Source organism: Carassius carassius, chromosome 23 (genome assembly GCF_963082965.1).
Source record: "Carassius carassius chromosome 23, fCarCar2.1, whole genome shotgun sequence".
In the NCBI taxonomy this organism is placed as follows: Eukaryota; Metazoa; Chordata; class Actinopteri; order Cypriniformes; family Cyprinidae; genus Carassius; species Carassius carassius.
The window spans coordinates 4,217,634-4,236,091 of NC_081777.1; the positions used below are offsets into that span (position 1 = coordinate 4,217,634).

General features: G+C 40.4%; 1 protein-coding gene across 7 annotated transcripts in view; it reads left to right on the top strand.

Annotated features, from left to right (window-relative positions):
• The window catches only part of LOC132101232 (spectrin beta chain, non-erythrocytic 4-like), a 91,953-nt gene that overhangs the window by 67,990 nt on the left and 5,505 nt on the right, over positions 1-18,458 (top strand). For 2 of the 7 annotated variants that reach the window (XM_059505998.1, XM_059506003.1), the window contains 16 exons: positions 1,527-1,751; positions 1,834-1,923; positions 1,995-2,273; positions 5,208-5,338; positions 5,539-5,743; positions 5,835-6,080; positions 7,078-7,212; positions 7,353-7,597; positions 8,312-8,498; positions 8,923-9,007; positions 9,109-9,305; positions 9,839-10,632; positions 13,030-13,090; positions 13,173-13,432; positions 14,621-14,791; positions 14,874-14,916. In XM_059505998.1, coding sequence (XP_059361981.1) covers positions 1,527-1,751; positions 1,834-1,923; positions 1,995-2,273; positions 5,208-5,338; positions 5,539-5,743; positions 5,835-6,080; positions 7,078-7,212; positions 7,353-7,597; positions 8,312-8,498; positions 8,923-9,007; positions 9,109-9,305; positions 9,839-10,632; positions 13,030-13,090; positions 13,173-13,432; positions 14,621-14,791; positions 14,874-14,916 — 3,354 coding nt within the window. Of the gene's footprint in view, positions 1-1,526; positions 1,752-1,833; positions 1,924-1,994; positions 2,274-5,207; positions 5,339-5,538; positions 5,744-5,834; positions 6,081-7,077; positions 7,213-7,352; positions 7,598-8,311; positions 8,499-8,922; positions 9,008-9,108; positions 9,306-9,838; positions 10,633-13,029; positions 13,091-13,172; positions 13,433-14,446; positions 14,792-14,873; positions 14,917-18,458 lie in introns of those variants that run through there. The other 5 variants (XR_009423156.1, XM_059506000.1, XM_059506001.1 and 2 more) reach the window with 5 other exon arrangements.

The window sequence follows — 18,458 nt, forward strand, 5'->3', positions numbered from 1 at the left end:
GTGTGGCTCTCCTCTCTGACAGCATGCCATGGCTCTCAGCTGATCTGAGTTCAGTTTCAGCTCTGTCCCCATGTCACTCCATCCTCATCACCATCAGCGGTATTGTATCATCTTCATTTCGATTTCTTGATTTGCACATGCCCTCTCTCTTCCTTTCAGTTTATTTTTATGTTCTTTAAATTCCCATCAGTTTTCACCAGAATATATTTCATATGTACATCATAGGTAGTGGTCAATGCGGAATGACCAGTCCTATGTGTGTGTGTATGAGAGTGTGTGGTTTTTATTGTGCTATGTTTCCTGTCCTTTATACATCCACATATTTCAAACACTTTGTCTTCAGTAGCATTTACTGTAGTTAAAAATGTAATCTCTAAAAAAAAATTAAAAATGTTTTTAGGTATGCCAGACAAAATGAAACATTTCAATTAATAATTCTGATTCTAGATTCTTTTTTAAGGTTCATTTGAATGTTTGACGTTAACTGTGTCAATGAATTGGTGCGTCTCATTTCAGAATGAAAATAGCAAAAGTGTGTTTGTAATAGTTGGTCATATGTTTGAATCCCATTACTGTAATTACAGTAGACCTTGATATATGAGTTTGGATTGGTCATTGGTTCACTTTACTGTCTTAATCTTTGTAACATCTGACTCGAATGGGTTGCGGCATTTGGATCTTTTTAAATACTACCCATTCAAAAGTTTGGTTTTTGGTATTTAGGCTGCATTTATTTGATAAAAAAATACAGTAATATTGTGAAATATTATTAAAATTTTAAATTGCAGTTTTCTATTTTAATATATTTTTAATTTGTATTCATTTAGTTAACTTAAAAAAAATCTTGAATTTTGAGCAACATTAGTCTTCAGTGTCACATGATCAGAAATCATTAATATGCAGATTTGCCACTGAAAGAAACATTTAAAATACATAGTTGAAATAGTTTAATTTTTTTTGAAACTGTGATACTTTATTCTAAAGATTATTTGATGAATGTAACGTTCAGTAGAACAGAATTTATTTGAAATAGAAATGTTTGGTAATTATGTCTTCATAAATGTTTTTACAGTCACTTTTAATAAATGTAATGCATCCTTGCTGAAGTAAATTATTTAAGTATAAATTATTTCAAAAAAATCTTGCTGACACCAGACTTTTGAATGATAGTGTATATCCTGATATCTTTGCTATCAAATCTAGTGTCCTTCGCCATTTTTAAGGAATGACAAGCACAATTTTAACATAAATGAGCATTTGTTTTGGAAGTTTGAAAGTTTTATGATGATGTCATAACTCACTTCCTGTCTCCTTCTCTGGTGTTCTTCTTCTCCTCTTTCCCACTATCTATACTGTCGTCATTTTTAACCGTGCTCCACTGTGCTGAACTGTGTATCTCTCCATCCTTCTCTCTTTGATGTCCACTTCATTCTCTTGTCCTTCCTTCCTGTTCTACACTTCAAATGACCTCTTCATTGATACTCTTTTGCTCATTCATCATGTTCACTCCACTTCACCTCTAACAGACGATGGAGTGTCAGATGGAGGAGTGGTATAAAGAGGTCGGAGAGCTGCAGGCTCAGGCGGCCTCCATCCCTCAGCAGGGGCAGGTAATGGGAAAGGTGTCTGAGAGACAAGCCGGGGTGGAAACGCGAATTGTGCGACTGATTGAGCCGCTAAAAGAGAGACGTCGTATCCTGCTGGCTTCTAAAGAAGTGCACCAAGTGGGCCGTGACCTCGAAGATGAAATTGTGAGTTTAGCAACCTCATTATAACTATTAGCTTTAATATATTTTGAAATGCGCAACATGTTGTGAATGTGTTTGCCTGCAGTTGTGGATACAAGAGCGTCTCCCAGTGGCCACTTCTCAAGAACATGGCACAAGTTTACAAGCTGTTCAGCAACTCATGAAGAAGAATCAAGTAAGACAGCATCAAAAACTCTACTGAGCAGAGCTCTCAAGATTCTGTTTCTCATGGTCATCTCCTCTCAGAGTCTGCAGAGAGAGCTTCAAGGTCATCGTGGACATGTGGAGGATGTTCTGGAGAGAGCAGGTGTGATCGCATCTATCCGCAGTCCAGAAGCAGACAGCATCAAGGCCGGCATGGAGCAGCTCCATCAGCTGTGGGAGGCGCTGTGGAGCGAGACCGAGCAGCGGCAGCTCCGGCTGGATGTCATGTACCAGGCGCAGCAGTATGACTTTGATGCAGAAGAGGTGGAGGCCTGGCTGAGCGAGCAGGAACTGCACATGATGAATGAGGAGACGGGAAAGGTAGGAGAAGAGAACAGACCAGTCATGTGGGGGTGGGAAACACCAAACAGCCATACTAAATAATAAACAATAAATAACTCTAATCAACAAAATGTTAGCTTTCTGGCTTGTATATATACACACACATACATTTATATATGGTATATAAAGTACACACATCTCAAAAATGTTACAGTTTATGTTTACATTTAGCAGACGCTGTTATCCAAAGTGACTTACAATAGAGGAACATAAGCATTTCATCACAGAGCCAACAATATTCTCATAATAAACAGTGCTAGCTTTATTAGAAAGCTAGGAAACAAGTTAGAACAAGGAAAATTAGCAAAAATAAGTGTTGCAAAAATAAAATCATTAATAATGAATTAATTGTAATATTTCATTATAAATGTACTATAATGGTAAAATACAATGCTAGGTTTATTAAAGAGCAGAGAAACACAGAAATGCAATTTAAAAATTCTAAACGTTTTATAAATATTGTTTATAAATAATAAATGTTACCCTGGAGCACAAGGGTTAGTCTTAAAGTCTTAAAGGGTTAGTTCATCGAAAAATCTAAATGATGTCATTAATAACTCACCCTCATGTCGTTCCAAACCTGTAAGACCTCCGTTTATCTTTGGAACACAGTTTAAGATATTTTAGATTTCTCAGTCCCTAAATCTAAAATATCTTAAACTGAGTTCCGAAGATAAAATGTGGTCTGACGGGTTTGGAACGACATGAGGGTGAGTTATTAATGACATAATTTTGATTTTTCTATGAACTAACCCTTTAAGTTGCTTGGGTATATCTGTAGCATTTGTGACCCATCAGAAGGCGTTAAATCCATTTTCAGCTTTATTGAGAATAGTCAGACAATACAGGGTCAGATAGCAACAAGGCAGAACAATGGAGACAATGCTTACTGTGCGTTCACACCGCCACCGTCGAGAGCGTCAAAGTGGCCGGAAATCATTCATTTTCAATGTAAGCCAGCATCGAGCAGCGGCGCGACGTGACTTGGCCATTGAGAGTGTTGAGGAGAGTTGAAATCAGGGCAACTTTATGGTAATGAGCTATGACACAGTTCGGCAACAACCAATCGAAACGTAGAAGTCCTCCGCTTGAGAGGATTCTAGAGAATGCAACTCCACATTAGTTGTCAAGCACAATAGAGGACAGGTTGATTATTGCTGTGGCGGGTTTACAAAAATCTATGATGTGTCCCTGTTTGCGTACAGGGACTTAAAAAATAAAATAAAAATGATACGTTGACCAAGGTGTCTGAGATTGTTCATGTTCCTGGTTGCTGATGTGCAGTAATGTTATAGGAATAATAACCTAATGCTATAATAAATAATAGTACAGTAGTCCCAGTTTACTTTTAAACAAATTTCCCTGATTATACTTAAATTAAGTAATGTTTATACTTGTTTATATTTACTCAAGTAACATTTTCAATGCAAGACTTTTACTTGCATCAGAGTATTTTTACAGTGCTTTATACATTATTAGGTAAAGGATCATAATACTTCGTCCACAACAAGATTTAATGAAATGTTAACTTATAACGTTACCCTAATTGTGGTTAGTCTGCACAACATCAACAAGCTTGTTTGCTTTGCAGCCACTTTAAATACAAGATAAGCGTTCGATCTACGTCAGAGCATCAGAGCACTCACAAATCTTTCTGCAGCATTGTGAGCAGGGCAGCCAGAGCGATTTTTGACGCTCTCGAAGGCGGCGGTGTGAACACACAGTTAGAACCTTAACCAGGTGAGAGATCAGGGCAGGTGGCAGACAGACAGAGTTCAGAGAAGGCAATCTGAGTCGGGGCAGGCAGAGAACAATCAGGGAATCGAGAAACAGTCCAAGGTCAATACACTAGAAAACAAACACAGGTAATAACGCTCAGAAAAGACAGCCGGGGCAAATCAAAGCTTCGCAGTGATTGAGCGTTTGGTGACTGCTTATATGTATGTGCATGTTTTCGTGACACATCAGGACACAACTCTGTATAATGACATGGGTATGACACAGGTATTACAAGGAGAGGGTGACTTATGAGGACATAACCCATGACCCCATTTTTCAAAACGCTTATAAATCATACAGAATGAGTTTTTTTGAGAAAGTAAAAATGCACAAAGTTTCCTGTGAGGGTTAGGGTTAGGTGTAGGGTTGGTGTATTGCCATAGAATATACAGTTTGTACAGTATAAAAACCATTACGCCAATGGGATGAACCCACTTTTCACAAAAACAAATGTGTGTGTGTGTGTGTGTTTGTGTGTAAATGAGGTGCAGGTGTGGAGAGTGACAAGGTGTGATTGTAGTCAGGTGTTGTGTGAGTGATCAGTCCCATGAGGGAAGATGGGAAATGGATTCAGAATCAGAGTTTGTTAATATTCAGGGGAAGGTTCACTCTGGTGGTGAGGAGGAGGCAGTACGGGGACCTCCTCTGTGACAGTAGCAAAGCCAAAAATACATTGTATGGGTCAAAATTATTGATTTTTCTTTTATGCCAAAAATCATTAGGATATTGAGTAAAGATATCTTAGATAAAGAAATTTTGTAAGTTACTTACTGTAAATATATTAAAACTTAATTTTTGATTAGTAATATGCATTGCTAAGAACTTCATTTGGACAACTTTAAAGGTGATTTTCTCAATATTTAGATTTTTTTGCACCATCAGATTCCAGATTTTCAAATAGCTGTATCTCAGCCTAATATTGTGCTATCCTAACAAACCTTACATCAATGGAAATCTTATTTATTCAACTTGTATGTAATGTATTAACCTGCTTTTGTGGTCCAGTGTCACAAATCACAAAAATCTTTATCGTTTGAGACCTGTGTAAACCTGTCGTTTTCCGGGATGATGCAATGTTATAGATAATGAAATTGGAGCTGTGTGTATCTGAGCTGTGTCCCTCTCTCGCTTAAGGATGAAGCCAGTACTCTGCAGCTGCTGAAGAAACAGCTGGCGCTAGAGCAGACCATAGAGGACTATGCCGAGACCATCGGAATGCTTTCTCAGCAGTGCAGACAGCTGCTGGAGCTCGGACATCCAGACTGGTAAATGTGCAGCAGTACTCACTGATTCAATCAAATATACAAACACACAACAAACTTTTGCTTATCTAGTTTCACTTTTGTGCAATCGCAGATGCCATTCTTTGTACTCCAGTGATAACACTTTTCAAGAGTAATAGATTTCACTGATTTCTTTTCCTTTGAATGACATCTAAGTATGTGTGTGTGTGCTTGTGCCTCAGTGAGCAGATCAGTAAGCATCAGTCTCAGATCGACAGGCTGTACGTGTCTCTAAAGGACCTGGCGCAGGAGAGGAAGTCTCGTCTGGAGCAGCAGTACTGGCTCTATCAGCTCAACAGGGAGGTGGATGAACTTGAGCAGTGGATCGCAGAGAGGGAGGTCATCGCCAGCTCCACTGAACTCGGACAAGACTTTGAGCATGTGACGGTCAGTTGATTCCGCTGTTTCATATTTATCTGGCCCCAAACATGATCAGCTGTAGCTCTTGTAATTCTAACACTGAAAACCTGATCCTCAGATTCTGCAGGAGAAATATACAGAGTTTGCATCGGAGACTGGGAGCCTGGGGCAGGAGAGGGTCACTGCTGTCAACCAGATGGTTGATGAGCTCATAGATTACGGGCATGCGGATGCAGCCACCATCGCTGAATGGAAGGATGGGGTGAACGAGGCCTGGGCGGATCTGCTGGAGCTGATGGAGACGCGAGGACAGATGCTCGCTGCTTCACACCAGTTACACAAGTTCTTCTCTGACTGCCAAGAGGTAGGAAGGAGGAAACGCAGGACATCTGATTAAGTCGTCTAAACTGAGTGCTTTGCCAAGGCCATCATTATTATTGCTAGTACTTATACTTCACTATCACTGTCAATATTGCTCAAGCGGTTTTCTTCAAATGCTTGTTTATTAAACTATCTGTTTTGATGACATGCATCCATCCAAGCAACCATATAGCACTGCATTGAGCCAGAATTAAAAAAAAAAAAGTTTGCCACCCTGTTGAAAAATCCAGCATATGCTGGTTAGGTATGTTTTGAAGCATGGCTGCTGGTTTGAGTTGGTTTAAGCTGGTCCTAAACTGGTCCTGAGCAAGAGCTAGTTGCTTAGGACCAGCACATGACCAGCTAAGGACCAGCTTAAGCAAGCTAAAACCAGCAGCCATGCTTCAAAACATACCTAACCAGTATATGCTGTTTTTTTTTTTCAACAGGGCAGCCAATACCAGCATTTTTTATTATCTTCACAAAATGTTCATGACCAACAGAATATTTTGTTTTATGAATATCTGAATGTGCAATTATATGTCAAAAGGAAGAACAGAGCCTCTGCTTTTAAATGAAATGTTTTATTCTAGCTTCATGCATTTTCTCTTTATCGATACTTGAATGTGGGAAAGTTTCCTAAAAAAGCATTTCAATTAAAAAGCTGAAAAATATGCATTTTTGTCGAAGACTATGTCTGGATCGGATTCAGTGTACTTGATATTATTGGTTGAATAACAATCCTAGCTTTCTTTAATGCCCTGGCAAGCTTTTTGTTTATATATTTTGTTTTATTACGGTGATATTTGTGGGATAATGCTGAGGCATGTTTGTCCTTCTGCTGCAGCCAGGTGTTGAGGAGACTGAGACTAAGCTCTGTTTGTGTTTACTGTGTATACATGATAAATAGGAGCAGTGCTCGTGCTGTATAAAAGCTTAGACCGCAGAGGTCTCGTGTGTCTGCAGGTGTGGAATAGCATGAGTCTGTTTGTGTGTTTCAGGTTTTAGCACAGATCGAGGATAAGCAGCGGAGGTTACCTGAGGTTCGCGCAGGTCAAGGAGGCACTTCAAACACCAGCACTCTGCACAGACGTATGCAGACTTTTGAACATGATATTCAGCTACTTGTTACACAGGTGAACTGATGCAACACATCCTTATGCAAGGAGTGCAAAATAAATATATAAAGTTCGTAGATAGATCTCTAAAATACTTGATGATAAAATACAGTTCATGACAGTGGCAGCATTTGTATAAAGAGGGTTGTTTTCCTCAGGTAAGACAGTTGCAGGAAAGTGCAGCCCAGCTCCGAACAGTTTATGCCGGGGAGAAAGCAGAAGCCATCGCCATTCAAGAACATGAAGTGATGCAGACATGGAAAGAGCTGCTCATTTCCTGTGAAGACTGCCGAATGCAAATCACCACAGCTACAGACAAGTTATGCTTCTTTGGGATGGTGCGTGATCAGTTGATGTGGATGGACAGCATCATCTGTCAGATAGGAACTGGGGAGAAACCAAGGTAGGACACATGCTGGGACACTTGCTGTCTGCTTAAAAGAGCTCATTAAGGTGCTTTATCATTGTAATGCATGAAGGTTTGCTTCAGGTCAGCTGAAGAGCAGCCACTGTGGCCGCTGGAGTGTACTATAGGTAATCATACCGCGAGCACAAATCAGTGATAAGGTGGTAAGTGCATGAACCACAATAGTATTTATACATCATATTACGATTAAGCGTACTAGTAACCATTAGGAGCACTGTATTGGAACACAATATATCTGTTAGAAAACTTAATGAGCTGCTGTGTTGTACAGTACCCATATAGGCAACTACCTTCTTGAAACACTAATTTATGTGAAATGAACAGAGGACTTAACATAGAAATTATTAACAATAACGTAGAAATATTAGAATAGTCATTGGATTCCAGTGGAGTTATTGTACATGCAAGTATGCAAGGTATTTTGCCATCATAGTATAATATTGCTGGCATTGGGAGCACATCTGAGATGCCTTTCGATGCTTGGGTCTAGGTTGGCAGCTTACTAGGTTTTAGAACAATGCTATAGTGCATATATATGTTTTGGCATATTTTGAAAGTCTTTACGAAGAACCAGTAATACAGCAAAAGCTCATTATCCATTATGGACACTCTTCTGTTGCTGTTTCTTTCTGTGGGCAGTCTTGGCCCATGTTTTCTTGCCCGAATAACTCTCTCTTCTCTCACTGTCAGCTCTTTCCTCAGAGCTTTAATGGGATATGGGGTCTCTGGTGCTTGCAGGGACGTGTCATCTGTGGAGGTCCTGATGAACTATCACCAGAGCCTCAAGAGTGAAGTGGAGGCCAGAAACAAGAGCGTCTTACAGTGTATCGAGATGGGCAAGACTTTACTGGCGGCCCGTAACCCTGCATCAGAAGAGGTGACACAAAACAGCAAGCACAAACTGTTCACAAATTATTGGAAATTTGAAATCATTGCAAGGCCCAAAACATAATCTATGCATTTTTTATTTCATGCATTGCTGCAATACAAAATGTTACAGACTGCAATTACATATTGCATTCTCAACATTGCCAAAAGGGGTGCTATAGTGTGTATTAACATAAACATTTATTCTACAGCAAATATTATCTTTTAAAAAGTTTAAGTTTAGCTACTCGAATAATAATAATTCCCCCTGAATACAGTGGTTTGTTACTGCAACACCAATACAAGAAAACACAATAAGTATGTACGATGTAACTTCCTGCATTTCTGTCTCTGTTGGTGTACTTGTGTAAAGTATGTTTATATCCCAAGCTGTCTTCTGTCTGTACCTGACTATGATGCATTGACTGTTTCAGATCAAAGAAAAGCTGGAGAAGGTTTTGGTCAAGCAACAAGAGCTCACTGAGAAATGGGACAAACACTGGGAAGAGTTGCAGCACAGTGGGTGAAATTAGGCTAATGGAGAGCAAACATAATGCAAAAATTATGTAATCGGTGTCATGTGCTTCCCAACATCTCATTCTCTCTTTGTGCCTTCGCAGTGTTGGAGGTGCATCAGTTTGCTCAGGAAGCAGTGGTAGCGGAGGCCTGGCTCACTGCTCAGGAGCCCATCCTAAGTAGTAATGAACTGGGAGGCAGTGTGGATGAGGTTGAACAGCTGATTCGCAGACATGAAGCCTTCCGCAGAGCTGCGGCAACATGGGAAGAACGCTTCAGCTCTTTACGTCGTCTTACCACAGTAAGAGAGACCAGCCAACCAAACCCAAGGGTCAGGGGTATCAAGTCCTGCTCCTGATGGGCCAGTGTCTTGCAGAGTTTAGTTCCAACCTGGCCAAACACATTTGCCAGGAGGTTTTGACTTTGACTTTGACTTTGATTAGCTGGTTCAGGTTTTTTTTATTAGGATTGCTGCTGAACTCTGCGGGATAGTGGCCATGGAGGAGCATGATTCAAACACCCCTGAGCAACATTAAAAACAGCAAAACAAAACAAGAAGTTCTCTTGTTCTTTTTTTCTGTATATGGTAAGAAAATATGAAAATAAACAGTAAAAAAAAAAACAGCAAAACAGATCCACACTGATGTCTACTTGTGCAATTTTTACTAGTTGGAAACTTTTCTTTAACTTAACCATAGTTTGAACTTGTCAATAGACTACCTACTGAAATTCTGTGAAAAACTGTGTATAGCATAATGTCTTTTTTTTATAAATGTAACAGAATGGAATTGTGGGTGTATAAATAATAATCCATTCTGTTGTTTAACGATTTAGGTAGAGAAGATAAAAGCAGAGCAGAGTAAGCTTCCTCCAACTCCCTTGCTGGGACGGAAGGTTTTCTTGGAACCTCAGGACTCTTCTCCTGCTCACAGTAGCCCTTCCTCCATCATAAGACAAACCATATACGAGCAGGGCGAGACCCGGGTGGAGCGCATCACCCCTCAGCCCTCTCCCTCTTCCGTGGCCTGCAGACTGGGTTCTACTGTGGTCAACTACACTCCCATTATAAATGGAGCTGCTACTTGTCACCTTCAGGAAGCCAGGAATGCTGGGATTGTTGGAGTGGCTGCAGGACTGGGCACTGCTATGGAGCACAAGTTCACCCAATTGCGAACGGAATTTAAGGCCCAAGTCCCGCAGCAGAAGATCGAACATATCCATGAAGTGGTCCATCCCCTACTGGAGAGAGACAGGGAGCGGTATCATGAGAACGTGATGGCAGAGGTGGTGCTCCAGGAGCCTGGCGGAGGAAGGGAACGCCTAAACAGCATGGTGGGAGGGAGCGGGAGCAGTCGCTCAGAGCTTCTGGTGGAGCAGCATCCCCCACCGAGGGAGTCGCGGATGGAGAGTCAACTATCGACTGAGCAGCTGATTCAGGCACGCAGGGACGAGCTGCCTCAGGAGGTGTGGAGAGAACGAGCTGGGAGGGCAGAGAGGAAGCTGGAGAGACAGACATCTAGTGAACAGGAAGGTCATGAGGTGCGGCGTAGGGACAGACACCGACCAGAGAGACAGAACAGCAGTGAGCAGGAGGCTAGGGAGCAGTCAGACAGACGCTCTGGTGGTGGGTGAGTGACTGTATTTGTGATCACAAACAAACCACATTACAAAAGACTAGGGCTGCACAATTAATCGCATGTGATTGTCATGCATGTCTCGTCAGTAAAGCCGGTTCTGTGATTAAGAGTAAATCTCCATCACCTGCTTTCAAATGGAGTGGCACTTAATATACAGAGTCGTAGTTCACTTAAAGCTATGAAATATCACTTTCATAAGCGAATGAGTTTTATGATGCGATTATGATGCGGTATTGTGTAGCTTGTAGTGCTGTCAATCGATTAAAAACTTTAACTAGATCAATCACACATTTTTTCTGTGATTAATCGCAATTAATCGCAATAAAAAAAGAAATGTTTTTGTAAGTTTTTAATATATTTTTTAATGTAATAATTTCACAGTTAAATTTAAATACTTGTTTAAATGACATCTTTTTATGAATGAAGGCCAGTATTACTGATATTAATACAGCTACTGATTTTTTTTTTTTTTTTTTTACATTTATTATTAGGCTTCAAAAATATAACAGTTTTTAATTTAAGTAAACTTAAAACAATGCTAACATAAACCCATAATAAATGTCATGTTTACTCCTGCCCTTCCTGTCTTAACAGTTAGGAAATATACAGAAATTTAATAAAGTTATCAAAGTTATATGCAGTCTGCACTGCATAAACTATAAATTAAATAGTTAATCCTTATTAAAGCTACAAAAGTTATTTAGTCAAGAGCAGCGAGTCATTTTCTCTGTTCCCTTTGTTCTTTAACTTTACTGACAGGAAGCTTTATTGGCTGCTGTCCCTTTAAGAGCAGAAAGACACGCGGATCTCACCGTTTATTTACTGTCTATGGATCTCGCCTCATTCTCTCACAACTCTTTTTGTTCATTTTAGACTTTATATAAATCATTTAAGATTGCTCTTATGAGGATAATCGACAAAACTGGCACTTTGGGATGTTTATTGTTAGTTCAAGCGCTTAAGAGAACTGGATTCTGGCGCCCTGTCTATGCATTGTGTGTGTGTGTGTGTGTGTGTGTGTGTGTGTGTGTGTGTGTGTGTGTGTGTGTGTGTGTGTGTGTGTGTGTGTGTGTGTGTGTACGTGTGTACGTGTGTATGTGTCACATAAAGGGCATTCACAGACAGCGCATTCTCTTTTGTCTTGCAGCGCTTGAAATGTTTAAAAGCATTTAAATGAATAAGAGCGTGATCATATAATGTAAAGCTAGCCAACGGATGGCAGAAAATACGGATGCTGCGTTAATTGCGTTAAATATTTTGACACGTTAAACCAGACAAAAATTAATCGCATGCGTTAACGCGTTAACGTTGACAGCACTAGTAGCTTGTCAGCGAACTATGGCTCTGTGTAGTATGTGACGCTCCATTTGAAAGCAGGTGATGGATATTTAGTACTAATCACAGAACCAGCTTTACTGACGAGACATGCATGACAATTGCATGCGATTAATCGTGCAGCCCTACAAAAGACATTACAAAAGTTACAGCATTGCTGATATATACTGATATGTAGAGATTCTTTTGAAAATGAACATCACCTTTAAGCTTCCACATGCACATACGGACAGATTTCTAAGAAAACTTCTTGACTGCAGTTCACATTCACTTTTCATGATGCAGTCGATTCTTGATGGATAAATTATTTTCGTACATTGCCTGTTGGACTGTTTAACCTGTCACATGAAGGACGTAAAAGGACTGTAAATGCTTTCCCATATTAGAGGCTTTCACACCGGTGGAACCTTTTCATAGTTCCTAGAACTTTTGGCGGAAATTCTTGCTTTTTGCCTTTTTCACACCGCAGGAACTAGGAACGGTTTTAGTTCTAGGAACTCCCCATTTGGGAGAACTAATTTGGCTCCTACTTTAGAGTAGGGTCTAAAACAATTCTATAGGAACCTGGCATTTTTAAAAAGCCATGTAAAAAAATATTAACTCCACGAACATGGAAAACAGCGATAACGGCATTTAGGTACCTGTTGTAGGCAGTGTTGTGTTGTTTTCTCAGCCTTGGTGAAATGTAATACTGCATAGAAGATTTAGTCAGAATTCCATGCATTTTCAGTAACATAAATAGTGCGTTTACATGAAACCCATGATACACAATAAACAGCTCTGATCACAGCATCCTCTATTCACCAGTTTTTGATGTTGTAAATACTGCGAGTAAAGATGTAGCTGTTGACTGCTTTAGAGTTCCTGCTGCTGGAGCAACCAGGAAAATGGACAGAGAGGGAAATTGGTTCTTCTTGGTAGCCATGCTGGCTAGTTCCTAGAACTGAGATACAAAAAGCCCCTATTGATTTCCAAGTAGCCCAGTAACTTTTTTCTGTGCGGTTTAAGCAAAATAGCATTTCCAGGTCTCAGATTTCGCCTTTATGTCGGCAGGGACAAAAGGTCAACGCTAGCTGAGATTGTGGAGCAGCTTCAGGAAAGAGAAGCAGCACAGGTGTGTGGACAATCTAATATTTGTGTATCTTGTTTTAAACTACAATTAAACACATGTACATTACTTTTTATTTCCAACTCAGGCACGAGGTGAGATTCCACGTGTACCCAATGGTTTTCCTGAGAAGTCTTCTAGACTGGACCGACCACGTGCTCGCGACAGACCCAAACCGAGAAGAAGACCACGACCCAAGGATCCAACAACTGGTGAAACACGGCGCTCAAGGTCTGCACCAGCCCAGGGCAGCCAACCAGTTCCCCAGCCAGCTACCCACATGGCCCAGCATGAAGGGTTCCTCTTCCGCAAAATAGACATTGAAGTCCAAAAGAAGAGTTCAAACAGGTGGGGCTTTGTGGTCTAAAATTATGGGCACATGGCATGGAATTAGCATGGAAATGGCTAAACCAAATATGCCAATCAATATGACTGGTTATTCAAAGCTATGCTAATGTTGTTATTAGCAATGTGTACTGATGCTTAGAGCACTAACATTTGTTATTACAAGGCAGCTCTTATTTTCTTTCACAAAGTTTCAAGACAAACTGGGATATGCTTGAATGCTTTACAAGCCAAAAATGTTCCCTGAAGTTAAACTGAGGAGCAGCTGTTTGGCTGGCATTTCTGATTACAAGTTTCATATCCAGCTATGGCAGATAATAGCTAGCTGTTAGCACTGCTTGCCACTTGCATGGTAATACTAAAATCAGCCTGGATGGTGGGTGATACTGTGTCAGAAGACCAACAGATGCTGAGTCTCTGAAGCCATGGCTAGCAAGGTATGAAGCCTTCACCCTTCACAGCTTTATACAGCCATTTTGTATAAGGTGGCAAACGCCCCCTTTGGAGCTCAAGTCACAAAACAATTAATTCATTGCACTAAGGAGTTTAGAGAACTCAAAAGAATGGTTGTCTGTTCTTTTGTAGCATGACTTGCACATTATCTGCCTGCCCACTGAAGCCATTTTCATACTAGCATTTGCGTATACGTTGCAGCATATCTCATTGTGGGGAAGTCGTGGCCTAGTGGTTGGAGAGTTTGACTCCTAACCCTAGGGTTGTGGGTTCGAATCTTGGGCCGGCAATACCACGACTTAGGTGCCCTTGAGCAAGGCATCGAACCCCAAACTTCTCCCCAGGTGCCGCAGCATAAATGGCTGCCCACTGCTCTGGGTGTGTGTTCACAGTGTGTGTGTGTGCACTTTGGATGGGTTAAATGCAGAGCACGAATTCTGAGTATGGGTCACCATACTTGGCTGAATGTCACATCACTTTTTCACTTTCACTTTTTTTAACCAAAATCTCTCTTCTTTCTAATGCTCTCTTTGCGGCTGACTGTTCTTCTCCCTCTCTTCAAAGGTAAGCCATGGTCTGTCCATCTCTTTCTAAAAGTCTAATGATTTTTGCAGCAGTTTGGTCTTGCTCAGTCTTAAAGGCTGGTCATCCCAGACTCAGTAGGTGAGTAGCAAGTCACTGCATAGTGTCACCTGGGTTGTGATGGTCCAATCTTCTACTTTCTCTCCCACACTACAGCAGATCTTGGGTGAACTTGTACTGTGTGCTGAATAAAGGTGAGCTGGGATTCTATAAGGATGCAAAGAACACCTCCACACCTTACAACAACGAGCCACTTATCAACCTGAGCCATTGTGCCTGTGATATCAACAGTGGTTACAAAAAGAAGAAGAATGTCTTCACTCTCAAGTACTTTCATTAGCTTTTCTAAAAAGATTGGTTACTTGTGTGGCGTTCTCTTTGCATAACATTAATTTTGCTTTAATTTTAGAACTAAGGATGGAAGTGAGTTTCTGTTCCATGCTAAAGATGAGGTGAGTTGCTTTTTTTTTTATCCTAGTTGGTTTTTACATTTTTCTTCAATTCTGCACAAATTTTGGGCTGACTTTAAAGGTGCAATATGTGATTTTACAGTATTCAGAAACATGTTTTGTTATACTGGTTGAAAGTGTCTTCACATCCTGATAGCATTCATGACGTTAAGTGGTCTAAATGTATTTATATGTATTTATATATTCTGTGGAAGGCATAGGACCAAGAAATGGTCGTCCAATCAAAACACTCGTTCCGAGCATTTTGATTGACTTTCCTACCTGCCTGTCAACATATGTATATGCATACCTCTGCACACCCTGTTTGCGCAGACAGAATACGTCATTAGCGCGTTCACATACGCTATGCATACAGAGCGAGAATGGCAGGCAAACATAAACAACCTGATCTTCCTTCCTGGTATTGGAGTATTTTTACTAACTGTGCTATTAAGTTTTTTCACCGGTGAATGACACATAATGTGTTATAGCAATGTTATCTCTGATCGTCTGGTCTGTTCGTGTTCATGCAATCAGGAGGCATGGCTTTGGACAGTGATTTGCAGGGAGGGTGGGACATACGCTTTCAGTGCTATTAGGCTAAAGTTAGTATTTTCCAAGATCTCCTATTGCACCTTTAATTCAGTCAGTAATACATTTTTAACCAGGCCTTTTCAGAAAATCTGACTAACCTAGCATACTTTAGAAGCTGGTTTATTGTTGTTGTAAAGCAGCTGTTCTCAATTCCAGTCCTCGCGCCCCACTGCTCTGCACATTTTGTATGTTTCTCTTATTGCTTCAGACGTTTGTTCTATTCGAACATAAGTGCCCTGCGAAGTGGACATCACAGGATATTCCGCCAGGATTACAGTTCGAAGCGAACGTATATGTTCTATTTCTTTGCGGCCCAGTGAAACACACCAATTTGAAAAACTAATGGAATGCATAGTCGATATAAAAAAAACTGGATGACGAGTAATTTCTTACTGCTAAATTCTGAAAAAAACAGAGGTGTTAATTATAGGACCTAAAAACTCTGCTTGTAATAACCTAAAACACTGTCTAAGAATTGATGGTTGCTCTGTCAATTCTTCGTCATCAGTTAGGAACCTAGGTGTGCTATTTGATTGCAATCTTTCCTTAGAAAGCCACGTTTCTAGCATTTGTAAAACTGCATTTTTCCATCTCAAAAATATATCTAAATTACGGCCTATGCTCTCAATGTCAAATGCAGAAATGTTAATCCATGCATTTATGACCTCAAGGTTAGATTATTGTAATGCTTTATTGGGTGGTTGTTCTGCACGCTTAGTAAACAAACTACAGCTAGTCCAAAATGCAGCAGCAAGAGTTCTTACTAGAAGTATGGAAAGTATGACCATATTAGCCCGGTCCTGTCAACACTGCACTGGCTCCCTATCAAACATAGTATAGATTTTAAAATATTGCTTATTACTTATAAAGCCCTGAATGGTTTTGCACCTCAGTATTTGAATGAGCTCCTTTTACATTATAATCCTCTACGTCCGCTACGTTCTCAAAACTTTGCCAATTTGATAATACCTAGAATATCCAAATCAACTGCGGGTGGCAGATCCTTTTCCTATTTGGCGCCTAAACTCTGGAATAACCTACCTAACATTGTTCGGGAGGCAGACACACTCTTGCAGTTTAAATCTAGATTAAAGACCCATCTCTTTAACCTGGCTTACACATAACATACTAATATGCTTTTAATATCCAAATCCGTTAAAGGATTTTTAGGCTGCATTAATTAGGTAAACCGGAACCGGAAACACTTCCCATAACACCCTATGTACTTGCTACATCATTAGAAGAATGGCATCTATGCTAATATTTGTCTGTTTCTCTCTTATTCCGAGGTCACCGTAGCGCAGAACCTGATTTTACCAAGTGAGACATGTTCCCGGGAAAACATCTTTGTTGTCCCTGGAACAACATTGTGATTAACCAATCAGATTTGAAGAACCAGTTTATAGATTTTGTGAAGTTTACGCTTAAAATCACTGTTTGGTGCTTGTACATTAGTCATTCATCTATCATTTCCTCTGATTTTAGGGATTACTCATGGTTAAGGTTAGGTTTAGGTGTAGAGATATGGTTAAGAATATATTTTTGGAGTAAAATTTTGTTCCAGGGTCAACAAAATATGTTGACCCAGGAACACCTCTAACTCAGCAAAATCAGGACGTGCCACCGTAGCCACCAGATCCAGTCTGTATCCAGATCAGAGGGTCACTGCAGTCACCCGGATCCAGTACGTATCCAGACCAGATGGTGGATCAGCACCTAGAAAGGACCTCTACATCCCTGAAAGACAGCGGAGACCAGGACAACTAGAGCCCCAGATACAGATCCCCTGTAAAGACCTTGTCTCAGATGACCACCAGGACAAGACCGCATTAAAAAAAACAGATGATTCTTCTGCACAATCTGACTTTGCTGCAGCCTGGAATTGAACTACTGGTTTCGTCTGGTCAGAGGAGAATTGGCCCCCCAACTGAGCCTGGTTTCTCCCAAGGTTTTTTTCTCCATTCTTTCACCGATGGAGTTTCGGTTCCTTGCCGCTGTCGCCTCTGGCTTGCTTAGTTGGGGTCACTTCATCTACAGCGATATCGTTGACTTGATTGCAAATAAATGGACAGACACTATTTAACTGAACAGAGATGACATAACTGAATCCAATGATGAACTGCCTTTAACTATCATTTTGCATTATTGACATACTGTTTTCCTAATGAATGTTGTTCAGTTGCTTTGACGCAATGTATTTTGTTTAAAGCGCTATATAAATAAAGGTGACTTGACTTGACACAATATGTGCAGAGCAGTGGGGCGCGAGGACTGGAATTGAGAACCGCTGTTGTAAAGGGTTAGTCCATCCATAAATGAATCCTTGTTTTACTCAACCTTAAAGCATCCTAGGTGTACAAGTACATGATTTTCTTCTTTCAGATGAATCAAACCGGAGTTACATTAAAACACTTTCCTTAGAATGGTATGGTAGTAGGTGGGTGTTTTTGTTCAACAGTCCAAACGTAGTCAAATATAGCACCATCCATCCATATTAAAACGTGTCTCACCCAGCTTCAGGAGCTGAATAAAGGCCTCCTGTAGAGTATCGATGCGTTTTTGCAAGAAAAATATTCATATTTAAAATGTTATAAATACTTTTTTTCTCACTTTTGTTGACTGTCACACGTGCAAGCCGTTCCGGGGGATGACGTAGGAATTATGCGTTGCAGACGCGGTGGTGATTCGTGACAAACGTGGAAGCACAGCGGGGAGACAGCAAAACAAAAACCATTAACGAATTTAGGGCTGGGCGATATGGAGCAAAAAATATATCTCGATATATGTTTCTATATCTCGATATACGATATATATCTCAATATCCAGAGGTGGGTAGTAACGAGTTACATTTACTTCGTTACTGTATTTTCCGGACTATAAGTCACACTTTTTTTTCATAGTTTGGCTGGTCCTGCGACTTATAGTCAGGTGCGACTTATTTATCGAAATTA